The sequence below is a fragment of the Petaurus breviceps genome, unplaced genomic scaffold (genome assembly GCF_028583685.1).
Source record: "Petaurus breviceps papuanus isolate PSGF00001 unplaced genomic scaffold, PetGlider_PUasm1.0 218, whole genome shotgun sequence".
NCBI classification, from domain to species: Eukaryota; Metazoa; Chordata; class Mammalia; order Diprotodontia; family Petauridae; genus Petaurus; species Petaurus breviceps.
The window spans coordinates 3,974,275-3,993,811 of record NW_027185872.1 but is presented as its reverse complement, the minus strand read 5'-3'; the positions used below and the strand labels follow the sequence as shown (position 1 = coordinate 3,993,811).

At 42.4% G+C, this 19,537-nt stretch overlaps 1 protein-coding gene across 1 annotated transcript in view; it reads right to left on the bottom strand.

Annotated features, from left to right (window-relative positions):
- DGKB (diacylglycerol kinase beta) overlaps positions 1 to 19,537 on the bottom strand; it is a 698,074-nt gene that overhangs the window by 143,107 nt on the left and 535,430 nt on the right. The window contains exons 22-23 of the mRNA XM_069094439.1: positions 11,921 to 12,011; positions 1,441 to 1,636 (exon numbers count right to left, since the gene is read on the bottom strand). Of these exons, the coding sequence (XP_068950540.1) occupies positions 1,441 to 1,636; positions 11,921 to 12,011 (287 nt within the window). The remainder of the gene's footprint in view (positions 1 to 1,440; positions 1,637 to 11,920; positions 12,012 to 19,537) is intronic.

Sequence of the window (19,537 nt, the reverse complement as noted above, 5' to 3'; positions counted from 1 at the left end):
GGGGGGGGAAGGAAGGGGTGGGAGTGTATTTCGAGATATGATTGTGATGTAACACTTTTATAAAAATCAAAGCAAAGCAACAAATCTGGGAGGGGGGCGGGGATGCCTACTGTCCTCAGAAGGCCCCACTGTGGAGATTCCAAGCCCTTGGGACAGCCAGGAGTGTGGCTGCATGGGCTGCAAAGTCAACAACACATGTAGAGAGGAAAATGAATCCTGCTAACCTGGGGAAACTGAGTGGCACAATTGATAAAACACTGGGTTTAGAATCAGGAAGACCCGAGTTCAAATCTGATCTCAAACATTTACTAGCTGTGTGACCCTGGGCAAGTCACCTCACTCTGCCTCAGTTTCCTCATCTGTACAGTGAGTTGGAGAAGGAAATGGCAAACTATTCCTGTATCTTTGCCAAGAAAACCTCAAATGGAGTTACAAATGTCACACAAGACTGAAAGGACTCAAAAACAAAAGCTTCCCTTACAGAAAGCCCAGAACACTATGGTTGAAGATCATAGGCAACATTCATACTGGAAAACAACAATAACCCAACTTATCTTTTATACCCTAAGTCATTTTTCTTCTAAGAATGCCCTTTCTGTTCCTTTTTAGGTCATCCTCAAGTTGGTGACTATGTGTCCGCTAGAAATAAGTCTTCCCTTCATATTTTCAGTGAACACAGTTGGGAGCTCTCCAGGAATCCTTCCCTTACTGGGACAGGAAGGGGACCCCAGGTCCTTTGTGTAATTCTGGCCTCCCCTATGCCAAGGTTCTCTTTGACCTTTGCTCGTTCGTGACTGCAGAGAGTCAGTAACAAGAAAGCTTACACCAGCTTGCACCTAGTACTAATTTGTAGTATTTCAAGTTTCTAACAGACAAGGCGGAGACTCCATATTTTTGCACCAACTTAGAATGAAGTCAGAAACAAAAAAGCATTTTTCTCCCCTGACTATCCCTGTCCTTTCTCACTTCTTGATTTATCAGTGTTTCCCCGAGATTCCTTGGATGAGGCAGCCAAGCTGCTGCCAATACAAAAAGTGGATGAATATGTTTCTCTCCTTGAGGTTCATTCAATTTCAGATGATGACTTTGCTTAAGGAATGTGGGGAGTGTCTTAATAGCAGAGGCCAACATCTGATTATCCAAGACATACACGCATCAAAGTGACCTCCCTAGGGGATGGGAAGCAGTATCCCCTGTTGTATTACAGCAGAATGTTGGAAAGAGAGAATAAACGAACAGTTTAGTCTAATTTGCACTGTGTTCTAAACTTCTGCTGTGATGTTCTATCATCACACATGCAATTCAGGCAATAGAATGAGTCAAGTGAACATGGATACGTCATTCCTGCATTCCGGAGCTCAAGAACTCCATTGGAAAAGCCGGCGATACAGATGAGTTAATAAATTACGTGCCGATTCAGAAGAAGCTGGGGAACCTTACCTTGACTCGCAAACTTTAGCTCCTTCATGTCAGTGACAGTTGTTCTCTTATCTGACCCCTTCTTTTCAGTTCGGCGATGACTGCGCCTTTTCTTGGTCTCTCCCCAAAGATTGGATCCTCCGTGCATGCTGGGAATATTCAAAATAGCAATTCCTTCCAGCGAGATGTTTATTAGGTCTAGCTGCACGCCATCACACTGATCAGAGAAAGTGACAAAGGGAAAAGGGAGGAAAATGGAAAAGTTTGAATTTTTGATCTGTGTTCTTTGTTTATTTTTCTTCTGCTATCCTGCTTTCATTATTGTAATGAGACCATTTTCATCCATTATTGTGCATTTCTGAGTCAATCTTTCAAGACCAACTGATTATCCTCAATGTGAATTTTAAAATGATCACTCTAGTTGTGAGATAAAGTTTGTTTGAATCAAATTGCTGAAAGTCTGGTCTTTTTATCTACCTATCTCCTCTCCCATCCAGTCACCCTTTCAGTCATGGCTACTAACTCTACTCTTCTAAGATGCACCGTGTCTAGATGGCCTGGCAGTTATGGCCTTCCTGCCTTTGGGAAGTACGGCCTAGTTTTCATCAGAAGCTTTGTTATACATCTATTATATCTGGATCACTTGAAGAAGGGGAAGAGAGGAGGGTGATTCGGACAAAGTTGTCCAGGAATTTACAGTCTTATTAGAGAGACACTGACTTGTTCATTCGTTCATCCATTCAGCAGACATTTTCTGAGTATGGAGCCAACACAGCATGGCGCTGAATGCAGTGTGAAATACAAGAAGGAGTAGAAGAAAGGTAAGGGCCGTCGCCTCCAAGAGCTTACGATCTAGTCAGAGAAATACAAGAGACAAACTGTGAATGGGGTGTGCGCACTCAGAATCTCTGAAGACCAACACAAGGTACCATGATGATTCCAAGGATGGAGGAAACCCTGTTCTCTGTCAGTATCAGAAAGGACTGCTTGGTGGGGCTTGTGGTGGAGTAGATGGAGACTTATTCCCCTGGGCCTTAGGGTAAGGAGGAGGAAGCAGGAGATGGCATGTCTTAGGCAGAGGGAAGAGCGTGAAGGAAGGAGAAATTGCAGTCATCATGAATATGAGTTAAGAATAGTTTTAAAACAGCATACATCTAAAGCGAATTAATTCAGGCAGCTTGAGATTAATTGAGCAGAACAAGGAAGGAAAGGCTCTTGAACATATTTTATCAGAGCTTTGAAGAAGGTAAAAGACAGGGATCCTCAAGGAGAAGGGGCTAGGTAATCTTAGGTTCCTCGTTTTCCTTCGTGTGTCCTGTACCTTTCTGGTAGGAAGGTGTAACCTATGGATTCCTTCTTAGAAGGGCATTAGTAAATGCAAAAATCAAATGCCTAACATTACAGAGGAAACCAATTATATTAAAGCAATTCTATTTTCATTCTATAACTTCTGTCTGTCCAACGGTCCATCCATCTATCCCTCTACCCTCCCTCCCTCCCTCTCTCTTTTCTCTCTCCCTCCCTTTCTCCTTCTAACATATTCACACATTCCCAAGTTAAGAATCTCTAAAGGCAAAGTAGGTGGAATTAAGGACCAAAATATGTGAAGTTGAAAAGAATGTTGGAAATCAGCTGTTTCAACTCCAAGATTTGCCAGCAAAGAACCTGAGATCAGAGTTGACAGAAGACTTGCTTAAGTTCCCTGGAGCCCTACTTCCCAGCCAGCTCTTCGCCCCTGCTACCCAGCATCCCTTTGGTTTAGTCCCTACTACCTTTTAGGGAACCTTGTCTAGCCTCATGATGGAAATGAGTGAAGCGAATGGCGTGCTTGTTATCATCAAGTGGATGTTTTATACTTGTTTGGAGCAATTCAAGAAGTTCTGGCCCCCCAAAATGATTCTCCATTTATTCAACACAAATCAGTGAGAAACCTTAGTTTCAGTAGACAATGTTTTACTTGGTGGAAGTTCCTCATTGCTAATATTTGAGAGAGGTTACCCTGGGCACATTCCCTGAAAATATATCCCCCCTCATTGGTGTGATGCTTGTTGCCTTTCTTAGTCTCTAAAAAAGAACTCCTGGTTAGACCCGAAGAATGAAAGGGACGGCCCTAAGTGTTCCAACACTACCATTCCTTCCTCTCTGCTCTACAAAAGGAATGTAGCAATCCCATCATGCTCCCAAACCAAAAGCTGGAAGCTAGAACAACACATTGCGGACCCCCTTGGCAGGGATGGAAACAGACAAGTGAGAAAGTGCCAAGTTTTCACTCCATTTGTTTCGACAAGGGTGAAAGCAAGGTCTTTACAGGTCTTTTTCAGGGGCCAAGTGATTTTTTCCCCCTTTTTATGTATTAAATTAAGATGATTTATTTTACTAAAAAATTCTCCTCATGTGTATGCTCACTTACTGCTATACATTCTAGATAAACAGATATTAATTTCATAATTAAAAGTAATCTTGTGTAAATACCCTGCAGGCCTCAAAGAATCAAACACATACTGTGTGTCAGGCCTCCCACTGTCTTCAAGTGGAATGTACTGGCTGGATAATTAGATAGTACATATTTTTTAACCTTATTTGCATGCATATTATATCTTTTGCACACTGACAAGCAGCAGTAACAACAAAAGTCAGATTACCACAGGGAATTCCCACAAAGAAGTCTTCATTCCTTATAATTTGCAGCCTAAATTAAAATAATTTGATCTTTGACAAGGATGAAATGTCAAGCAGAAGGGGGTCCTCGACAAGCTCCGGCCTGTGGCTTCTGAAATCTGGCTAATTTATGTCAGTCACTTCTTAATACATATTTAAGTGTTACACAAAAAAGATGATAAATATGCAATCTGACACCTTTGGTATTTCCCTGCTGTTAATTTATAAAGGTCTGGCGTCCCCCAAACCAGTTCGAATTATTTAAATAACAGAGGAATTGTGAAAGAAGATGGTTCAGGGGCCTGGTTTCCATTTGCACTCGATATTGAGCACAGCAGGCAATAGACTAAGACAATTATTTGACTAGGCCTCCGAACCCTGCTGGGATGAGTTACTTTCAGAATTAGTAAAAGAGGGTTTCTTTTGTTCATCCAGAGAGGAAGACTCCACAAAGAGAAGCTTTCTCCCCCTCCTTCTCTGACAATCCTAACAGACTGAGATGTGATAGTTGCAAAACACGACTCTATACTGTTACTATGTTTCTCCCTTTCGTGTCTTGCTTCCTTCAGAGGCTTCGGATGGACTGCAAGGCTCCAGATGATTTAATAACATGATGTAGAAGGCCACAAAGTAGACACCATCTTAGTCGGCATTAAGTGAGGGCAGGGGAGGATGTCCCCGCCCCCTACCCTGTCCAGATGTCAACATCTGGGGCATTGAGCTCCATTCTAGAAACCATAGTAGATGAACAGTATACTCAACCAAAAAGTGTCTAGAGGAAAGCAAGCATCATAGGGAAGGGCATTTAGTTCATTCTACTTGAAAACTGATGAAAGGGAAGGCGGGAATTATTCTGGAGAACAGAAGGCTTCAGTGGAACATGACAGCTGACTTCAAGTACTTGAAGAATGATTTTGGTAGGTTCCAACAGACTTTTGCTTAGACTTATAGAACTATGAACAAAGGTGGGACATTGCAGACAGTTTTGTGCCTTTGAACATGGCAATGTGCAAGGAGCCTTAGACAGCTGATCATATTTGGCTCAATGTAAGGAAAACAAAACCCTACCCTTCCTATCCTTTAGGGCCAAATAGGAGCAGAATAGGATTCCTCAGGAATTTGAAGATTCCATCTTGCTAGAAGTTTTCAGACAAAGGCTGGATGTTGTAGAGGGGTCTCCCATTCATGTTGGGGTTAATCTGATTAACTGCTGGAAACACTCCCAACTGACGTTCTCTGATTCTGCTTCACCTCAATCACAAATCTGTCCTTAGATCTAGGTCTGGAAGGGATCTTGGAGGTCATCCAATCCAATCCTTTATTTAAAGATGAGGCAACTCTGACCCAGAGAGGTCATAATAATCAGTTTCCTTAGGTTTGAATGGGTGATTTTCAGAGAAGCAAGGCAATTCCCTGAGAGATTCAAAGAATACTAGTTCTATGAGAAGAAGACGATGTACTTCAGGACATAAATCTTTATGAAGGGTCAGTTTCCATTAGGTAGTGCCCCCAGGTTGCCTTCTTCTCTTCAAGTTAATATTATGCTCATTAGCCTAGAACATTCCCATCCCATTTTTTCATGGAGGTCAGGCATTGCTTCTACCACTTGACTGAAGGAACCCCCTGCTAAGGCAATGGCCAGGAAAGATAACTGTTTCCATATTATGCCACATAAAATTTTCATCTTTTCTTCAGATTATACACACACGAGTGTGCACACACAAATGCATGCACACACACAACAACAACAAAGGGAAGCTGATGACCACAAAGAGTCAATAAATCCCAAGCATTATGCAAATATCCAGAAAAAAGAGGGCGATTTACTCTATAATTGGCCATGGCTGTGGATGACTGAATTAGTGAAACACCACAGGCTCAGCCTCAAACTGCCAGTCTGGTTTCCTCGTTCTTCTGACAAAGTCAAAGCCAGCAGGAAGAAGATGGTGGAATGTGGAGACAATGGGAATCACATTTCCCATGTTATTTGGCCATAAGACACCCAGGGTCATGAATAGTCTTTTTCTATAAATTCCTTGTTCATTTCACTGGTCAAGGACAATCCGTCAGTTATCTAATAGTTCAGGCCATGTGGGGCAGAGGCTCAGGTTTGGACTCAGAGTCCAAGAGAAATGGCTTCCAATGAGCTTATATGGGTGACTCTGGGTGAATCACGACACCTTCATGAACCTCAGTTTCCTTCTCTCTGAAATGAGATAAGAAGAATTGCAGGGACTGCACCATAGGTTGTGGCAAGGCTCCAATAAGACGCCCACGTCAAGTGTTTGGAAAGCACTTGTAAGTAATATAGTAATGCTATTATTATTCAGAAGCAATATGTTATAATTATTGATATTCAGTCAGTCAATCAAGATGCATTTCTCACATGCTTCCTCTGCGCCAGACCCTATGCTAAGGCTAAAATACAAAGAAAAGCAAAAACAGCATCCCTCCCTTCAGGGAGCATGCATTCTACAAGGGCAGACAACTTGTCCATGAGTGTTTATATATATATACACGTGATCTACCTAGAATACATGGAAACTAACAGAGGAAGGGAAGGAACTAGCAGGGAATGAAGGCAGGTGGGGACCAGGGAGGCCCTCTTGGAAAAAAAAGGGATTTGACCTGAGTCTTCAAGGGAACCAGAGGAACTAAGAAGAGGGGCTGAGTAGGCAGAGAAATCCAGACATGGGGAAAACACAATGCAAAGTCACAGAGACAAGGGATGGAGTTTTTGATCCAAGGAACTTCAAGGAGGCCATTGGAGTTGGAGGATGCGGTATGTGGAGGGACAGAAGTAGAAGAGACTGAAAGGGTTGGAGGGTGATATTAGAAGCAGCTTTAAGTGCCAAACAGCAGATGCTTTATTGGAACTCAGGCTTGGCTCTTCAATGACTTGTCATTGAGTGTCCTGGATATCCTGGAAGTCCCAGGGATATCTCAAACCCAACATGTCCAAAATGGAACTCATGATCCCTGTCATATACCCCAAACAAATAAGTCTCCCCTTTTCTGAATGTTCCTATTAATAGTCTGGATTCTTGTAGTAGTAGGGAGACAAGTCACCAAATTACCAAGTCTGTTTCTCCCTCACTTCAGAGATAAGGAAATGGGCTCAGAGAGTTTAAATGATTTGGTCCAGGTTGCATAAGTCGCAAATGCCAGGCAGGATTCCCACCCAGATCCTCTGGCTACAAAATCAGAGCTCCACTATGACCCACTGTCTCTTACAATCACACTTACTTGGCTTGTCCCCCTGAATTCTCTATGGCCTTTCATTGGTCAGTGTTTAACAGCACACGGATCTTGCATTTCTTCTCAATCAGGAGGAAAGGCTCAGCTGAGAGTTCACCACCAAAATTCATTTTCTATTCTAACATCCATCATGCAGAGATTGAAAGGGTGGAGGAGAAGAAGGTACTTGTTTTCCTTCAATTCTCCAGGCAGGATCAGTTCCCACAATGGAATGCAATCTCCTTGAAGGAAGAGGTAGGTGAGGTAGGTTTAATTTTGGGTTGGTACCTCCCGGTGCCTCGCATGGTGCTTGGTGTTTAGCAGGTACCCCGTCCTACCTATTTACTTGAAACATGGGCACTTGAAAAGAGGGCTCTGTGTCTTCACACCTGAAATACTGGGCTCATGGTCCTTCTCATATTTCTGGCAGTGACAGGGCATGGGAGTTTTTATAACCTTCTCCAGGGGCCATAGTCATCTTCTGATTTCACGGAAGAGGGAGAACAGAAATAAGAAGTGACTTCCCAGGGGCGGCTGGGTGGTACAGTGAATAGAGCACCAGCCCTGGAGTCAGGAGGACCTGAATTCAAATCTGTCCTCAGACACTTAACACTTAGTAGCTGTGTGACCTTGGGCCAGTCACTTAACCCCAATTGCCCTGCCCTCCCCCCTTCAAAAAGAAAAAGCAAAAAAAAGTGACTTCCCAGAAGGAGCCTCAGAGGTCATTGAACTTCATTTACAAAAGGGGGAAGGGAAGCCCAGAGGAAGCTATGAAACACAGGGAGGAAAGGAACCCAGGTGCTTTGCCTTTTTTCCAGTCTGTGATGGCTCCTTGGGCCCCTCTATGTCCCAGAGAAAGGACAAGGTGAAGCCGTGTGGGGGATGCTGGACTTTTTCCCTGCGTTCCTTTGCTCCCGAGGTCACGAGACCCCTAGCACTAACACAATGGATATTTCTCTTTATTTTGTATAGAAACTCTGGTGCATGAGAGGCCTCTTCCCCATTGGACCTCCTCAGGGTGGAAAATCCCAGTGGCAGATAAGTATCACATGGCATCCTCCACAGAGGCTCCCTCCTCCGCTGGCTGCCATCATGGCAATTTCTCTGCTTATCAAACACTCAGAGACTTAGAACTAGTAGCCACCTTGAAAGTTCACCTAGCCCACCCCATGCTCTGATGAGCTGAGGAAACCCAGAGAGGAAAAGTGGCTGTTCCAAGGTCATTCAAGGAGTAATGGAGAGAGCCATATTTGAACCCAGGTCCTCTAGGACTCTGACTATGGCGTTCTTTCAGCTATTCCATGATCTGCCATGGAGGGCACAGTCTCACCTCTGTTCACTATTGTTCAGGAGTACATGGCATCATTTCAGACCAGAGGGCAAGAAATTACCTAAGTCAGCACAACATTATGCAAATTCATATTTTAAAGGCTGATATAATGATAGAGTCATCTTGAGGGCAGCACAGTAACTAGTGAAATGTTGAACTCAGTTCAGAAACTTGGAGAAAGGCTTAGCCAACTCTCTATAAAAGACCTGAGAGTTAACTCTGGGCTTAGAGCCAGAAAGGCCTGGGTTCCCATGCTTCCTCAGCCACCTATAAGCTGCCCAACTGGGAAAGACATTGAACCTACCTGTACCTCTGCTTCCTCATCTGTAACATGAGGGGGGTGAACTAGCTGGCCCCTAAGGTTCCTTCCAACTCTAAATATATGACTTACAACTGTAGTTTTGGAGTCAAGGTAATTCTTTTCTTCACAAAGACTTATAGAATGAAAATTGAAGGAGAGAGAGAAATGCTCTAATTCCTGTCTGAGGCTCCAGAATAAATAACCCAATGGGAAAACAGAGTCAGAGTCCATGAAGGTGGGGGAGGAAGTCCCTTGTCAGTTGGTCAAGAGCTGTGCCAATGGGACTATATTCTAGAAAGAAATGCTAAAAATTCATTTATGTGAATGAAGAGTTGTGAAGGGGAAAAACTTTTCAACAGGAATTGTCTTCAACAGGAGTTATTTTAATGAGTGCAAGTAGCATCTTTATGTCCAAGTCCAAGTTCTCTAGAGAGCTGGCTAGGTTTTCCACACATGGTCAAGGATCACAGAGGGTGATATGTCTCTGGAGGACAAGATTTCCTCTCACTGGGTGTCTAAATCACAGGCTGAAAGAATGTTGGTGTCCTAAAGAGTAGGCTCTGCAGGCGCGGTTTGGGCTGTCCAGACACTGAAGTCGCCCTCCCCTGCCATCCATATCAAACCCTGAAGGTATCTTCCTATTTGAGGTCAGATCTTATCCTCTGACAGAGATATTGGAGGGAGTCAGGACTAAGCTAGCGGAAAAAACACCTACAGTAGTGAAATCAGAAATCCACCAGAGTGCCAAAGAACTTTTGTTTCCTTAAAAATATCACATTTTCAGTCAAATATCTGTTTTTCATTACATAGAAAAATTTCACAATAGCTGATCTGTGAATGAAATTTTAAAGCTGTCCCTCTAAAGCTTTCGGTGTATCATTGGGTCTTCTTCTAAGGTCTACATGAGAAACCATCACATGCTATTGGGGGAAGGATCAAGGGTCACGATACTGAACCCAGATGGCTTTATCAGATTTGCTCAAGGGGACTCTTGTTCTTCACACTAATATTATGAAACAGCAGCATCTCTATTTCCATACAAGTTTCCCTTAGACCATGGTATTTTACAATTGACTCTAAAAGTCAACATTTAGTTCTTGTACCTCCATTTCCCTCATCTAGCTTCATGATCCTGAGAAAGATATGTAAATCTTTCAGCCTCTGTTTTCTCATCTGTCAAATGGGAATAATCGCATCAGCCACAGAGGACGGATATGAGAATCGAAAGAGATAATTATGTAAAGTCCTTTAGCAACCATCAATCAGCCACTAAATATTTATTAAGTGCATATTGATATCCCATTAAGCACTATAAAAACATCAGCTGGAGAGAGTTATATAGTTAGAATACATTTTTAAAGCAACATTTCAAGAAATGCCCCAAATTCAGCCAATTATTAGTGATGATGATGAAGACGAAGATGATGCCTTAAATATCACTTTACAAATCTGACCCTCATATTAGTCCTGGGGGAATCATAAGGAAAGGATCCTTATCCCCTCTCATTTTACAGATGGGGAAGCGAAGTCTTCTGGATGAGGTGGCTTGAGCATGTTTACATGGCTAGTAGGGGGCATGCTGGACAATGCTTGGGCTTGAGGTACAGGGGTCTTCTCCCTGCTTCATGTTGCTTGGAAGAGTCAATTATGGTGGTCAACTTACTCCCCCTTACCTCAGAGACACCGGCAGTGCCTGGCTAGATAGTCATTGTTGTATGTGAAGACCTCTAACTTTGACAGCCCCTCCCTGTGACATAACTCAATCCTGATTCACTCCTACACAGCAGAATTTACCTATTCAAATGCAGTAGTGGTTAAATGAACTTGGCGTCTGGAAGGCCTGGGTTCCGGTGTTGCCTCTGACTGAATGGCAAGTCACTGAAACTCTTAGTGTCCCTGGAAATTCTTTAAGGCCATAAGCTACAGAGGAGTTACCCATGTATATCAGAAAAGGGAATTTCCTCCTTGAGTGGATTAAAGTCCCAGGTCTACAACAAGCAAACCCAGCCAAACACACAATAAGCCTTACTTGGGAAAAAGGTTATAACGTGGCCCCCTAACAAGTCAGCTAAACTTAGTTACTAACTGTGACTAGGTCAAGTGTGGGGGAGAAGGGACCAGTTATCCTTTTTATTTTGAAATAAGTAGATTTTAAAATTCAAAATTAATAAGAATTAAATATGGATCAGATGTGAAGCCCTGATTTTATACCTGTGCCTTTAACATGTTCATTCCCCAAGAAGTCATCTCCCTTTTCTCTTCTAGCCTCTCAGCCTCTCTGGGTATAAGTAAGTCATTTCTTTTTATCCAGAGCCTCTCAGATGCCTGTGTCCCATGGTGCCTATATTTTTTGTAGACTTGTTTGCTCCTTGACTTTTGAAAGTCTTTTTTTCTCACTAACTTTGCTCTATTTCTTGGCATTTTCACTTCCTACATGGGTAATGGAAACATGGCAACCTTGGTCACTGAGAAAAGCTACTTAATGAATCGGAATGAATTGGCAAAAAGTGCATTTTTTAACCTTTATTCAAGAAAGTAAGGGCAATTTTAGTGAATTGGGTTTTAAAGGTTATAAAATATTGAGACCTGGAAATAATAAGGTTTTTTCCCCCCTTTTTTTGGTTTCTTGCAAGATTTTTTTCCTCCTCCCTCCAGTGTCTTTTATTTAGCTTCTGTCTCTCTCTCCACATCAGGCATAGTCACTGATCCATTGATTTCTAGAAACGATGCTCCACCTCTCGCCCTCTTACTCAGTAATAAGTCTTCGCTAATGACCAAGATGAATTTTATACCAAAATTTAGGGCAAACCCACATCGAGGCGGTTAGACAAAAATAACATTTGAGACTCCTGCCTTGTCATTCTCTGCATGGCTCAGAGTCTAGTTCATCTGGGCCCCTCTCTGCACAGGGGATGTGTTAACACTTGAGCAAAAGATGACTCCTAACTCCCTTGAGGATAACTCTTTTTCCTTACTTCGATCTCCACAGATTCATGCAGTCTCTTGCAGGTCGCCGAGAACGTCTCTGAGGTGCCAAACTCAAAATACCAAAACTTGTTCTTCATTCTGAAACAGGAAAGGGAGAAGAGGCTTAGGGAGCATCAGGAACAGACAGGAAAGAAAAGAAATGGGCCCAGTCTGTCTTCTGCCAAGAGTAATGGGGGAGATTTGGGCACGTTTGACGGCCACTGTGAAATGGATGAGCCCATAATTTTCACAGCTTAAATGTTGGCGTCAAGTTAGATGATGGCCCCTAAAGGGATAACAAAAATGTGTTTCATATGACAGACTCAAATGCACCCCTGTCTTTTCTGTCTTTGGAAAAATCAGCCCTCCCCTCCCCCAACTCCACTAGATAACAAAGAAAGAAGCCTGGTGGGGGTGGGGGGAAATCACCTCAAAATGAGGATGAGTATTTAGGAGGGACTGAGTACCTGGAATTTGTCAGGGATAGATATTATTGAAGAAGAAAAATGTTCACTCCAAAGTCATTAGATTCTACAACATTATGGGGTACAAGGGGGACAAGAAGTAGGCAGCTTCGCTTTTCCAGTGCCACCAGAAGGCCCAGAGATATCTGACTCTCACAGCTAGAGCCCAGTGCTTTGCCTCTAGTGAGAGCCCAATACACTTGTTAGAGGGAATTCAATTATAGAAACAAAAGAAACATGGACACATCGGTTTGTGAGAGTATATGTTCTGGAAAGCCAGTGTCTTTGTATTTATCATCTCCCAATTTCCTACTTGAAAATTCTCTTTTTCTAGTCCCTCCTCCCCTTGGAGGGCTTGGGGTCTGTGTAGGTGGATGGAGGAGTACCAAGTCACATGGAATCACACATCTTTGCAAGAAGTTTGACTGCTTGTCTTTAAAAACAATGCAAATAGCTCAACTCCTGAGAATGAAATGTAATTTCATGGAAGAAGACAGGATTTTAAAAAGGCCTAGTCATGTGGTTCAATAAAAATCATAGTGTGATAAAAGTCATTTTTGACAAGGCTAAACCATTTATAATCATTCATTCCTCAAATCAGAAATCCTGAATTCAATTCAGATAATGTACACGTTTACGCATGCACACAAACACACATGAACAAAGGTATAATTGGAAGAGAAATGTTCTTCGTTTCCCTGGCAAACATGGATGGCGCCATTTGGTGATATCTGACTTATAAAGCCTGACATCTGTATCTGGGAACCGATACAGAATGACATCAAGGCCACATACCAGAATACAACAATTGACATGTCAACCATGGGCAGTGACCACAGGGGGCATAATTAACAAACTGCACCCTGTTTCAGTCATGGAAAATGCCATTGGGACCAATACTTCTTATGTGAGGATGGAATGCAGAGAATATCGCATGGATTTTAAGTTCTAAAACCCCCAACAGCTTAAAACAGTTTTGTGGATGAGCCTCATGAATCTTCAGGACCCACTAGAACTCGTGAAAGCTGTTCAAAGCTCACCAGCCCATTTCTTAATTGCTTTTGTGGTGAGAAAAACAAGTTGAACATCATCAATCTGAAGGACTGTATTTAGGGTAGCACTCCTGATTTCTCAGAATATATTTATTTTTAGATTAAAACATAATTTTAAAAAATTGGTCTTCAGCCTTCTGGTTAAAAAACAATATACATTATTCTGAGATCACATAGATGGCCTCCTCTTTTATAGAATTCTTGTCTTGGGAGAATGAGGTACAAAGTGAAGCTCCATAAAAGGTGCCCTCTTTGGTTACAGAGCTCCATCATACAATTGGAAAAAGATTCCCATGGGCAGCATCAACCTCTAAACTGAGGTGAAAATGTGCAAGAACACAGGCATAGCTAAACTCAAGGACTGCTGGCAAGGATATTGCCTTCTAGGAAGCATCACTTGAGTCCCGAGGTCCACCTTGTCACTGATGGCTGGTCATTGCCTGTTGATCACTCCTGCTCTTCCGCATTGATGATCAACACTGGATGCTGTGATTTTTGATCAGCTCTTTCTCTTTATTTACCACGGGTGCCAGAACATGGCTCTGCTTGTCGGAGTGCTTTTTCCTACCCCTCTCAGTCCAGAGATGAAGGCAACCAGGACCTTGACATTCAGAAAATGGTTGGGTTCCCAAATTCATTCTGTTTGACTGTCAAAGTTCCATATGGTCTAATTAGAACAAGGACTACTTCTATTAGACTAACCAATGTCTGTTCCCCTAGTCACAAACAAACACATTTGCTCTCTTCAGCTCTTCAGGATTCCACCCCAGACCACATTCACCATTTTGGTTTACATCACGGTCCATGGGCCAAAGCTCCTTTAAATTCTCAGTTATTACCGCCATTTTTATGTTTCACTTAGAGAAATATATGGAGGTGATAAAGCCCACATAGAATGTGAGTCCACATGACAAATTAAAGGCTGTTAAATTTTATTTTTTTATACTAAAACGATCTTTGGATTGTAGGAATGCAAAAAAGCACGTTTGAACATACATACCATCTCTTTTTTATGGTGCACATTTGAAAATGAGCCAGTGCATTCCTAATCACTCTTGACAGGGAAAAGAGATAAATAATCTTGGCCTAAAAATTTGAGCCTAAAGTTTTAGGCTGCCATGAATTTTTAAGAACAAGATGTCATGTGCCTTTTGAAGAAGGCCCTGTGTCTACCCACAGGGTAAGGGCTGATCTGCCCACAAGCCATGGGACAGTTGGTCAAATAAGAGGGCTCAGCGCTCAGGTCATTTTTTTTTACTCTCTTCTAATTGTAAACCTTCTAATCCCTCTTTAATATTCAGAGCACTTGGTTCCCAGGTGTTCAGCTGAAGGTGGAGGGCACAATTTCCACGTATACAGCATTTTCTTCCTGACTGTCACTTGTGTTTTTTCACACAGCAGTAAAGATGGGGAAAATTATTGAGCTTTCTTTTTCCTCCCATTTTTGAAGAGAAATCATTCTTTGTCAGCATAGCAGCTAATGGGTACTCCATACCTCAGGCCCTTCACCACTAAATATGCAACCTGATTGTTAAGATATAGATCTTGGCTAGCCTTTTTTTACATTTTTTGATGAATGCAAGTGTTTGACTTTTGGGTGCTAAGGAAAATTCCCAAGTCAAACAGAAAACAAGGTGTTGGGTGGGTGGGTGAGGGAAACAAGAAGCATCTGTGCTTCTGGAGAAGATAGTGGGATTTCACCAGTCCTGAAGCCCAGATGTGAGGAAGGTAGTCGACAAACTGAGGATGTGGGAGAGGATGCAGAATGACCTCCCTTGCCCAAGTCCCTGTATTGAAATTACAAACCTGTGGCAAAGTTTTAAGTCAGCAGCATCATTTGGAAATGAAATCAGATGCTTCCACATTCGTGGACTTTTCTCTCTGACTTTTCTATGAGCATCTGGGAGGAATATGTTGACTGTGAACAAAGCATCCAAGATGATAAGCTTTTGCAGAGTCGTTCCTGAATGAAGTAACCTTCTCCTAGAAGCTAGTTGGCTTGCACATTTAACAGGCAAAGGCAGAAATTGCTGGGAATTGGGGCTCCCTGAGTAAACGAAGGAACATCATATTTGAGGTGGTCCATTTAAATTTGATCCTATTTCATGCTGTGTCATGCATTAAACGAAAAAAAGGAAAAAAAAAGTTGATCTCCATGCTGAACTGATTTTTATCTTTCTCCTATCAGAGAGATGATTCAAACAATGTCTCTCACTCCAGAGGCTGGTGGAAATAATTCTAAGGAGTGACAGAAACTTCTAAAAAAATTAAAAGGCTTTAAAAAAAGAAAATAAGAGCAAAGATGAGAAAGGGAAGACAAGACAAAAGAAAAAACAAACTCTCAAAATGAATCATACCTGGAGGAGGAGGGTCACCTCCAGAACCATGTCAGAACCTTCAAGCTAGATTTGTAATGTTGAGGAATCAGAATGTCAGCAGCAAGATCACTGATTCAGGGGGAACAAGGAAGATTCCCTCATGAGCACACTTGTGGCACAAGAAACAGGTTTGGTTTTCTGGCTGTGTCTGGTCAAAGACTTTGCAAGAATGACCACAATGGTTGTTTGTTAGCTTGGCTTTCTGTAGATGTTGCCAAGTGACTCTTCTGGAGACAATGCCACACAATACTAGAAGTTTTCCTAACTGCCAATGGGCTTGGACTTTCAGTAGGAGGCAAAGTATGAGGGATGGTTCATGTGTTTGAGAAGATGACTGTTTTGCTAGCCCTGGGTCCACTTTATCTTCTCTCCACATTCTTCCTCCCATTATGACATTCAATAGCAGTGACAATGACCAATAGGGGCACCCATTGCTTTTCCAAGACCAACTGATCTCAAGGTGTAGTGCCCATAAAAATATGGTCTAATCAGTTTCTTTGAAAACATTTTTTTAAAATCCAAGCTTATTTTATAAATAGATCCCCTGCCCTTAAGCAGTTTCTACTTCAATTCAGCCCCATTTATTAAAAGCCCAAAGGTATCTAGGTGGTATAGTAGATGTTTGGTCAGGCTTGGAGTCAGAAAGATCTGAAAACAGATTCAACCTCAGATACAAGGTGTTTGACCTTGGACAAGTCACAATGTGAATGGTCAAGCATCTCTGCCAAGAGAATCCCAAATGTAGTCATGACTGAATAGTGACTGATCAACAACAATTAAGGTCCTAATATATACCAGATCCTGGGGAAACAAACACAAAACTAAGTAGTTCTAGAGCTTAAGGAACTTACATCCTACTAGGTAAATGATCTTGACTTTCCCTTCTACAAAAGGAGGGAGCTGGACCAGATGACCTCTGAGATTGCTTTCTAGCCCCAAACCTAAGGTCCTCTGAAAGTAACTGACCTAGAAACTCATAAAAACGAATTTCTAAGAGAAAACCCAACTGAGAGGATCGTACACCAGGTGTAGGACGTGGTCTGTACAACCCTATGCACTTAAGGAAGCTGGGGATTGTTTGAGGTGGACAGAAGAGTAAGGCCATTTGGACATGGTAGATCACTGGTGCAAAGGCATGGAGGTGGGAGATGAGGTGTCACCTACAGGAAACCGTTAAATGCATCCCTTCCACTCCAATCGTGAGTAAAGGGGCTTGTACTAGCACATATTTCCTGAAGCAAGTGGAAGCTGATTGGATAGCAGAGAAGCCACGAAAGCCTTTAGAGGTCTGTGTTTTAGGAATGCGACCTTAATATCAGCATGCTGGATGGACTGGACAAGGGGAGAACTTGGGACAGAAGGATCAATTATGAAGTTATTAGACTATTCCTTGTAAGAAATGACAAGGGCTGGAACTGGGGCAGAGGGTGTATGAGGAGCTGAGGAAGCAGGGAGGGATGATTCTGTGAATGGAAAGTAATAAGCCCCGATGCCAGGGAATGAAGGAGGGAGAAGGGCTAAGGATGGATGACCCAAAGGCAGTTAATCTGGCTGACTGAAAGAGCTAGTGATTCCAAATGTATCCTATGTGTTCTGGGAAGAAATTATTTTTGTCAAAGGTGGCATACGTGTGTCCACTTGCATGAGCATATATACACATCAGAAAAATGGGAGGGGCGCTCTAAAACAAATCGCATCAAGGTGAAATCCTCATTAGTTCACTGCCTTGCCAAACCATCTACAGTACACAGAATGAGAATGGATTTCGGGGCAGATTCAATTCTCAAATAATCAGGAGAATACTGTCCAAGTTGGTATAATGCCCCTGCATTCTATCCCTTACTGGATGTAAAAGAAGAAAAACATTCAGAAATATGGAATCTACAAGCCGGTGGCCCTTCTTCCCCGTACTGGTCAAATGGAAAAAGTAATCAGAATGTTCTATTTCACCTTAAAGGGTAAAATAAGGATCAGGGACAGGAAGTTGCAAAGATGTAACTTTAGGCTCAACAGAAAGAAAACCCCTTTACGAAGAGCAAGGGACTTCCCATGGAGGAGGAAAAGCTAAAAAAGTAATTCAAGGCCGGAAGCAAAGGTTGGAAGGCTCCCTGTCTGCTGCATGGTAGTACGGATTCTTTTTCTGAGATAGGTCACCATTGGTGACCACTGGTGTCTTTTTTAGCGCTGAAACTCAGTGGTTTGGCGATTCCATGACAATTCCCTCTCTTCTCAGGGAGACAATTCTGCTCATGCGGATTTCTTCAGGGTGATTTTGCATCATGGCAGTATCTTTAGTGAAGCCATTTTGTATTCATATCAAAGAATACAAACTCCAGGTAGAAACTAATAAATAGCAAAACGCCAAACAAAAATGCATGCATCTTCCTGCTTAGATCATAAGATGTGCCGCCCAAATCCCAAGGAGCCACAGAAATGGGCCATTGAAACCTCAGAGTGCATCATATTATTCCATCTTGGTTTTTAAGGGAGATGGATGCTTTAAACAAATTATTTTTTACCCTAATGGCTTTTACAGGCATCAGGAAAGTTTCTTGTACTTTTTACAACACAAGAAAAAGGCATTCTGTCCAATGAATTAAACGCTTTTCATCCATTCCTCCCAATTTTCAATGATTTTCTTTGCAAACTGAACCTACACACATGTATAACAGGAAAAAAGAGCCAATGATGCTTATTTTGGTCAAATGTTTGTTTTCTTTTTACCAGAATAATAACTTCTGACCTTTAAAGAAGCCAGAGACAGAACTGATGAGATGGAGTGACCTCTCATGGTTGTTGGGGGGTCACAGATGGAGGGAGAAAAAAGGAGACAATTATCAAGAAACAGGCTTCCCAGGGGCCTGCTGGGAATGGAAAGCCCCCCCCCCCAAAAAGAGAAAGGGTGGTGATTGAATTTGTTAGAGGTTGCCTGTCAGCCAGATCTCTGGTCTCAGGAGAAAAAGCAAGAGAGTATCAGAGGTGGGGCACTAGGGGTCACCTCCTAACACCTAACCCAGGCCTAGGTGGCGAGGCCCTCATTTCCCAGGAACATCCAATCATTCATTATCTGCTGAGCCACTAAGGCACTGTAAAAATAACAATATTAGAAGACATGCCTAGAGACTTTTACATTTCACAAAGAATTTCATTTTCCTTAACTCATTCCGGCTCACAACGCCTGAGAACAAGAATCGCAAATACAGCTTTCCCTATTTTACAGACAAAGAAACTGAAGCGCCAGGAGTTAAGGGTTTTGCCCTGAATCATTCAGTAGAATTTGAACCTAGATCTTTCTGACTCCAAGTTTAGCGTTCTATACAAGCCAAGGCGCACCATGCTTGGATCATAAGAAGAATGAGCTCAAGTGCAGGGGTGGGGAACCTGAAGCCTCGAGGCCACACACGGCCCTCTAGAACGTCAAGTCTGGTGGGATCCAGGAAAAGGGCCACACTTGAGGACCTGCACAGTCCCATGCAGGTACCCTGTCTCTGGTTCAAGGGATGAAGTATCTCAGAGCTTTTTTAATAATTCCTTGGGCTTTGGTTGAGAACTATGACATGACTGATCCCTAAGTGGCACTTACCATCCCGTGCAACATTACCATCAAGAATCACGTGGGGGTCTATCAGTTGAAATTATTAAGCACCTTCTGTGTAGCAGGCTCTGTGTATGGATATAAAGATGAAGCATGAAACATTCCCTAACTGCAAGGAGCTTACTTACTAATGAAG